Source organism: Myxocyprinus asiaticus, chromosome 28 (assembly GCF_019703515.2).
Source record: "Myxocyprinus asiaticus isolate MX2 ecotype Aquarium Trade chromosome 28, UBuf_Myxa_2, whole genome shotgun sequence".
NCBI lineage: Eukaryota > Metazoa > Chordata > Actinopteri > Cypriniformes > Catostomidae > Myxocyprinus > Myxocyprinus asiaticus.
This window is the reverse complement of record NC_059371.1, coordinates 35,016,057-35,024,840: the sequence shown is the minus strand read 5'-3', so window position 1 is coordinate 35,024,840 and position 8,784 is coordinate 35,016,057. Positions and strand designations below refer to the sequence as shown.

The 8,784-nt window shown below is 35.3% G+C and overlaps 1 protein-coding gene across 1 annotated transcript; it reads left to right on the top strand.

Annotated features, from left to right (window-relative positions):
• Positions 1–2,311: 2,311 nt before the first annotated feature.
• LOC127418847 (prefoldin subunit 4-like) lies at positions 2,312–4,252 on the top strand. The gene is made up of 4 exons (XM_051659709.1): positions 2,312–2,380; positions 2,807–2,914; positions 2,999–3,139; positions 3,936–4,252. Exons 1-4 carry the CDS (start codon positions 2,354–2,356, stop codon positions 4,065–4,067), a joined length of 408 nt encoding a protein of 135 aa, XP_051515669.1. The 5' UTR covers positions 2,312–2,353; the 3' UTR covers positions 4,068–4,252.
• Positions 4,253–8,784: the final 4,532 nt, after the last annotated feature.

Below are 8,784 nucleotides of genomic sequence, written 5' to 3'. Positions count from 1 at the left end.
GTGTAGTCAGGTTGTGTCCAATATCATTATGTAAACTAACAGCTGGGTCCCCGGGCTTTAGAAGAACACTGAACACTTGAGTTTGCTTTTGATTCTTTGCAATACAAGATTGAATTGATGAAGAAACTGCAGAAAAGAAAAAAAGAATTGTGCTGAAGTAAACATAGTTTACTGTATTATTAACTTACGTTACATTTACTCACAGCACATTAAAACATTTTATGTCATAAAGGGAAGTAGATTTTTACAAAATTGTATACCATTAAAATTAACTTAGAAACACTTTGTGCAAAAACATGCTAAATAAAAATGAAGTAAATCTTACTAGTCATTTTTTTTTTCAGTGTTCATCAGTTAGATTATCACAAAATAAATAAACAAATATGAAGTCATCCATTTTACAATTTCTCAAAATACAACCCACAAAAATCACCACAACAACATAAATTAATATGTTAGCATTTAAAATATTTTATTATTTTAAAAGTCTGATACTTATAGGAATTTGTCCTTATTAAGTTGATAATGTTGAATATGTAGCCTATAAATTGAAAATATATTCTGTGGGTTCAACGTTATCTTTTCAATGATGTTGTAGAAATATAACATAAAGGTATATCATGCCTATTATGTGACAAAATGTATCAAAATAACTTTTATTTTGTTGATTGTTTTCCAATGTATTTTATTGTCCTTTATTATTTTTTTTTCTACTCCTGCCCAGCAGATGACAGCAATCGCCCTGAAAACACCACACATTTTTATTTTTTTTTTTTTGGTTTCTGGGTAGTAAGTGTTATTTTCTAATTGCTTATGCCTCAAAAGTATAGAAAATGGCTATTATTCCCCACAAACTTTGCATTTGTGACCGGGACAGTGATATTTACCTATTTTCCAGATAGATTCAGTGCTGAGTAAACTTGGAGTAACTTCTAGAACTTTCTAGAACTTTCCAGTAATATAAATAGTAGTATAAATACAGAGGCCTTAAGCCCACCTGTTCGGTTTAGTTCCAGCTGACTAAGTGGATACATATCAAGACCTTGCTGGATGCCTTGAAGTATGATGAGTACAGCTGGGAGGTCACAGGAGACTTCAAAATGGTGGCATTCCTGATGGGTCTCCAAGGCGTTTTTACCAAGTTTCCCTGCTATCTTTGCCTTTGGGACAGCAGGGACACCAAGGCACACTACCACAGGCGGGACTGGCCACAGCGGACCGAGTTCTCTGTGGGGAGGAACAACGTCAAATGGGAGCCACTGTTGGACCCCCGGAAGGTGCTGATGCCACCACTGCACATCAAATTGGGCCTTATGAAACAGTTTGTCAGAGCTATAGATAAGGAGTCGGCAGCCTTGAAGTACCTTCAAGACTTCTTCCCTAAGCTGTCTGAGGCAAAGGTCAAAGTCGGTATCTTCGTTGGACCACAGATAAAGAAGATCCTGGAGTGCAATGAATTCCCCAAGAAGCTCACTAATAAGGAGAAGCGGCTTGGGACAGCTTTGTCGCAGTGGTTCGGGGCTTCCTGGGCAATCACAAGGCCGAAAACTATGTGGAGCTGGTTGAGACTCTGGTGAAGAACTATGGCACAGTGGGCTGTAGGATGTCCCTCAAAGTCCATATCCTTGATGCTCATCTTGATAAATTCAAGGAGAACATGGGAGCGTACTCGGAGGAGCAAGGCGAGCACTTCCATCAGGATATTCTGGACTTTGAACGCCGCTACCAAGGACAGTATAATGAGAACATGATGGGAGACTACATTTGAGGGCTGATTCATGAAAGTGATTTACATTATAATCGTAACTCTCGAAAAACTACTCACTTCTAAATCTTTTGTAGTCATTTTTGTATTACTTTTGTATAAATACATGTTAATTTGGATTCATATGTTGTTTTTTTCGGACTTTGTGAACGAAAAGACACAAATTCCCTCGTTTTCTCATTGGAAATAGGTATATTTCAAAATATCACTGTCCTGGTCACAAAAGCAAAGTTTGTGGGTAATAATAGCCATTTTCTATACTTTTGAGGCATAAGCAATTAGGAAATAACACTTACCACCCAGTGTTACATAGTGAAATCACTACCACAAAGAAAACTATGGAAACTGGCAAAATAATAATAATAATAATAATTATAATAAATATTAATAATAATAATAATTATTATCTTGATCAAGTAAAAGATTACTTGAGTCACTTATTAGCACAACATTACCATTTGTTTTCCATTCCCAAAATCTTTCAACTTTTGAAATGGCATCAAAAACACGCGACATACACCATCGATACGCACATGCTCCGACCTCTCACCGTTCACGCGCGTGCACGCAGTCCCTTTCCGGTTCAACATGGCGGCCACCATGAAGAAAGGAGTGGTATGTTTTCACATAAACGCTATTCTATCGAGATTTACCGCACATACTTGATTGAGCTGTGCTCAATTTAACATTGCCGAAATATCTTACACACTGCTAGAGGAGATGACGAGAGAACCTGGGAGATTATCTATTTTCGTGCTGTGAATGCAGCTAGACAAACTGTCTAACGTCGCAATATTAAAGACAATTGTCCTTTGTTTCGTGTCATTTACTGTTACTCTTGTCATTGTAATTAAATGAACTGATGTGATTTTGCTCAAGCTCATGTTCCTGCAAGTCTATCCATTTATATGAGCGCCACTGACTCTGATTTATACTGATAGATAGATAGAAAAGAAAGAGTGATAGGTAGGTAAGAAAGTGACATTTTTATATTGGAATAAATGTTGTTTTAATTAAAAAGTGTCTTCTCAATCCTGACAGGCAGCTGAAGATGTCAATGTAACATTTGAGGACCAGCAGAAGATCAATAGGTTTGCGAGAAATACAAATCGGATGTCTGAAATAAAGGATGAAATTGAGGCCAAAAAGGTAAACAGAAAAGTGTGTCTGGTATATAAAATCAGCTGCATTCTTTCTCAGGTCATCGCTGATCAAACCTTTTTCTTGTTCCAGAAATCCTTACAGAATCTAGAGGATGCCAGCGATGACCTCATGATGTGTGAGGATGATGCTATGCTTATGCCGTATCAGATCGGAGAAGTCTTCATCAGTCATTCTCAAGAAGAAACGCAGGAAATGCTGGAGGCAGCAAAGGTGACATAGCCGGCACCCTGATCCTTACTCTAACCCTGACCAATATGTTTTTTTTTACCATTGTTCACTCTTTGCACCCAAAAAATTAAAATACTCTTATTTACTCATCCTCATGCCATCCCAGATATGTATGACTTTCTTCTGCAGAACTCAAACAAAGATTTTTAGAAAAATATCTCAGCTCTTTAGGTCCACACACCTATTATATCGCTTCTGAAGACATGGATTTAACCACTGGAGTCTTATGGATTACTTTTATGCTGCATTTATGTGCTTTTTGGAGCTTCAAAGTTCTGCTCACCATTCACTTGCATTGTATGGACCAACAGAGCTGAAACATACTTGTAAAAATCTTAATTTGTGTTCTGCAGAAGAAAGAAAGTCATACGCATCTGGGGATGGCATGAGGGTGAGTAAATGGTGAGATCATCTTCATTTTTGGGTGAACTATCCCTTTAACATTGGGTATGCAATAACTGGCACCATTTGGTGGAAATAGCATCCAACAACGCTATTACATCACTGTTATGTTCAACAGGAAACAACATGGCTCATTTGTCCAGTTCATTCATCATCGTTCAAGTGTGAACACATAGCATTTAGATAAGCATAGCAGTTTGACATAGATTAAAAATCCATTTGTTACCATTAAATGGCAAAATAACTTGCATAAATGTAATGCCATCAACAGTAATAAGTCATTATTCTTTTATTAATATTCATATGCAAATCATGTCACTATTTAAATAGTGTTGTACTTCTCAGCATCTACCTACTGATCTTCTGGCATTCACAGGAAGCTCTGCAGGAGGAGATCAAGGCTCGGGAGAACAGTGTCTCATCCATACAGGAAGTTCTTGGAGATCTGAAGGTTCAATTATACGCCAAGTTTGGAAACAACATCAATCTAGAGGCAGAGGAGAGCTGAAACCTCAAACATGTGGACTCCTTACAGACTGTAACAGGATAGGACATTTCTACTCTTGACAACCAGTTTTTGACTTGTTTACTCTGCTGGTTATGTTTTCCATTGTACATATCATTTTGTTTAATGGATTTTCCCAGGAAAGACGACGAGAGGCACTGATGAATAAATCAAATACAAAACCGTTACATTGTTTCCTTCAGTTTCATATTTTACATTTATATTCAGTTTTGAGTTGATTCTCATCAGCATGACTTCATGGGTCTAGCTGTTAAAATGATTAACTTTAAGATATAGACTATTGCCATTGTGCCCTTTTGTCAAGACATTTAAAGTCATAGTTTACCCAAAAATGAAAATTCTGTCATTATTTACTCACCCCATGTTGTTTCAAACCCATATTACCTACTTCTGTGGTACACAAAAGGAGAAGTTTTGAAGAATGTTCAAACTGCTCTTTTGCACACAATGAAAGTGAATGGGAACCATGGGCTATCAAGCTCCACAAAAAAACAAAACAAAAAAAAAACAACAACAAAAAACAAACAAACAACAAAAGCATCAAAAAGTAGTCCATAAGTTATTCATTGCAAATCTTGCTTGACAGAGTAGCCTGGGCATTCTGCTATAAATTACTCATTTTGTGTTGCATGGAAGAACGAAAGTCGTACCGGTTTCAAAAACCACAATGCGGGTACAAATTTAATTTTACATTTATTTAGCAGACACTTTCATCCAAAGTGACTTACAGATGTTAATCTAAGGGGGACAATTACATTTCAGTTGGGTACTGAAATAGTCAAATGCTAGAGTGTGAGTGAAGAACAGCAGAGGAAGAATTTAAGTGTATTTATATACACCAATCAGCCACAACATTAAAACCACCTGCCTAATATTGTGTATAGGTCCCCCTCATGCTGCCAAAACAGCACCAACCTGCTGCTCACTGGATGTTTTTTGTTTTTGGCACCATTCTGAGAAACTTCTAGGAGATCAGCAGTTACAGAAATACTCAAACCAGCCCATCTGCCACAAATACATTTTTTCCCCATTCTGATGGTTGATGTGAACATTAACTGAAGCTCCTGACCAATATCTGCATGATTTTGAGCACTGCACTGCTGCCACATGATTCGCTGATTAGATAATTGCATGGATGATTGTTGGTGCCAGATGGGCTGGTTTGACTATTTCTGTAACTGCTGATCTCCTCCATGCAATAATTAAATATAATAATAATTTATAATAATAACTTACACGTAGTTCATCCTGTACATATATAGTACAATTATTCTCACTAATTGCATCATTATTAAATAACACTGATACATTGTGAAAGAGCTCCACAATGTAATAATTGGTCTATATAGAAGTGAAATGTTACATTCCAGCTTTTGTGATTTCTGAATCTGTATCATCCAAGCATCTGTCTCGTCCCCACCGGAACAAGGAACATGGCTGCGAACGATTGTACTGGCCTAATTAAAGCAAGTCTGTGAGTGTGGCCTGTTGCAGCTAATAAAATATCAGATAAATAAATGGAGTTAGAGGCTCTGGTGGGCGACCTCTGGAGGATCAAGATCTCAATTAACACGTTCCTCCACCCCATGGGCATCCTTTCGCCGCATAAAGAGCTGCTCCACCCACTCTTGGTCTAGTTTATATTCTGCTTGTTAAGAGTCTGACTCTAAGGAGCACTGGGACATGAGAGCTCTTATTTCCCCACACTTCCTTTTTCTTTCTTTTTTCTTTTTCTTTTATTTTCTCTTGTTTCTTTTTCTTATTTTCTTTGTTCTTTCTCTTTCTTCTGTATTTTCTAATTTTTTTTCTATTTTCCTTTTTATCTCTTTCTCTTTCTTTATTTCTTCTTGTCTCTTCCTTTCTTTTTGTCTCTTTCTTTCTTCCTTCTTGTCTATTTCTTTCTTCCTTGTCTATTTCTTTCTTTCTTTCTTTCTTTTTGTCTCTTTCTTTATTTCTTCCTTCTTGTCTCTTCCTTTCTTTTTGTCTCTTTATTTCTTCCTTCTTGTCTCTTTATTTCTTTCTCTTTCTTTTTGTCTTTTTCTTTATTTCTTTCTTCCTTGTCTCTCTTTCTTCTTTCTTTCTTTCATTCTCTCTCTCTCTCTCTCTTTTTGTCTCTTTCTTTCTTTTTGTCTCTTTCTTTCTTGTCTCTTTGTTTATTTCTTCTTGTCTCTTTCTTTCTTTCTTTCTTTCTTCCTTCTTGCCTCTTTCTTTCATTCTCTTTCTTTTTATCTCTTTCTTTTTGTCTTTTTCTTTATTTCTTTCTTGTCTCTTTGTTTATTTCTTCCTTCTTGTCTCTTTCTTTCTTTTTTCTTTCTTCTTTCTTGTCTCTTTCTTTCTTCCTTCTTGTCTCTTTCTTTCTTTCTTTCTTTCTTTCTTCCTTCTTGTCTCTTTCTTTATTTCTTCATTCTTGTCTCTTTCATTCATTCTTTCTCTCTTTCTTTTGTTTCTTTCTTTCCTTCTCTTTCTTTATTTCTTTCTTCCTTCTTGTCTCTTTCTTTATTTCTTCATTCTTGTCTCTTTCATTCATTCTTTCTCTCTTTCTTTCTTTCTTTCTTTCTTTCTTTCTTTCTTTCTTTCTTTCTTTCTTTCTTTCTCTTTAAAAGTAAATATGTTTGAGACCACAAGTGAAAATGCTTCTACTTTGCATTTGTTACAAATTGTATGCTTTATTACAAATTATATTATCATCTTAATAATTTCAGTGTAAAATAAAATTTTACATGAATTTCTTTTTAAGTTAAAGATTTTTTATGTATTTCTCTTTCTTTTTTAAATGTATTATCTAAAATGCACATATATCTGAGACCACCAGTTAAAATGCTTTTACTTTGATATATATATATATATATATATATATATATATATATATATATATATATATATATATATATTGTTTACAAATCATTTTATCATCATAACAATTTGAGTGAAAAATAAAAATTTTCATTATTTTCAGAATTTCTACTCTTAGAATACCTTCCAGAGCTTGCATGGACTACACTAGTTTGTGCAAAACCTTAACTGTTAAAGGGGTAGAATAGGAAACTCTAATGCACAGCGCTGTATTGACCAATCAGCATTCAGGACTGGAACTTTTGTCTTTTAGACATATCTTAGACAGTCTGTTGAAAAGTATGAGAGCCATTGGGGTTGAATGTGTTGGTTTGCAATACACTTCTACAATCTCTCCACTGGGTGTCTCTCAAGCAATTCCATTCCAGACACATCGCTTTTAAACACCTCCTGATATAAACGTCAGACAGTGCATCGCAAGGTCACTGCCACCAAATCAAGATTTCTGATTGAATCTTTCACACTAACAAACTGATAAAAAACATGTGTCTTGTTTATACATTTTGATCATGGTGCAGAGCTAGCTTACAAAACAGATGGTAGGCTACATGCATAGAACAATGTGTCACCCATGGTAGGAGAACCACAAATCTGTTTCTCTTTATTCTCTCTTACTCAGGGTAGTGCATGAGTGGTGGGGATTTTGATTCATCCCAGTGATTTGAATCTTTGGAATCCGCTCACCAAAAAGATTTGTTCACAGATTCATTAAGTTGATTACGCTGTTTCACCAACGTGATCTCATGAGAATTTGTATGTATTCTTACGTAAAGTTTGGTTCTATCAAACGTACATTCTTTTACGTCTGCATAGACACCTAAACGTACAATACTGACGTATTGACAGCATCTAAGCGTCATCAGTTTACGTATTAAAACCTATAGAAATATTTACTTGTACTGTTTGAATTGATTCATATTGAATAATTCATAGAATTAATCAGTTAATTACATTTAATTTATAATCAATAAGATTAGTTAAATGCCAACACATTTATTTAACGGAGTGTCTATTTACACTAAGTGCAAATAGCCCATCTTGTTTAATGCAATTGACATAATAATATGATATTTTAATGGTTTCATTCAGTTCTGTGTGATTTCTGCTGCTCTATACAATGTTTTAAATTATTATATCACTTTAACCAAGACTAAACTGTAAAATGTTAAAATGAATAAAAACTCTGTAATTGTTTAATCATTTATTACAGATTTAATTTTTATTTCTGTTTGCCATGGGACACAAAAAGTAGATTTTAGAATATGCCAAAATACTAAAACCACAAAAAAACACCATAAAACAATAATAAAATCAATCCATACATTTGTTAGCAATAATCCAAACCTTCAGACTGCTTTCTGTGAAGAACAGACCCAAATTCAAGCCTTTTATTCAACTATCTCCGTCTCCATCCACCGCAGCACTGTCGTGCCTGCTGTAAACGTCAACCCGCGTTGGTTTTATTTTCAAAATTCAAAAATTGCCGCCTCAAGCATTACGACCAGTAGTTATACAGCAGTGATGTCGAGTACTCATTGGCTCTTAAGTGTCTCATGACTGTTTGTGACATGCTGTATCAGTCTCTGACCGTATCCACCTTATTTTTCAGCAAATCCAGGGCGCCGCCTTTAGAAACACTGAATGTGGACCACTTCCGGGATAAGCCACTTCCAGCTATTTTAGCTATGCAAAAATACCACATTATGCTGCTTATATTACAGGCTGGCAATAAATGTTGACATATTATTATTATTAATTACGATTTTCATAAATTCATTGGTGCATATAGTTTTACCGTTTATTGCATTATGCCATCGTTTAATCACACACTGTTGCACTGGCAGAA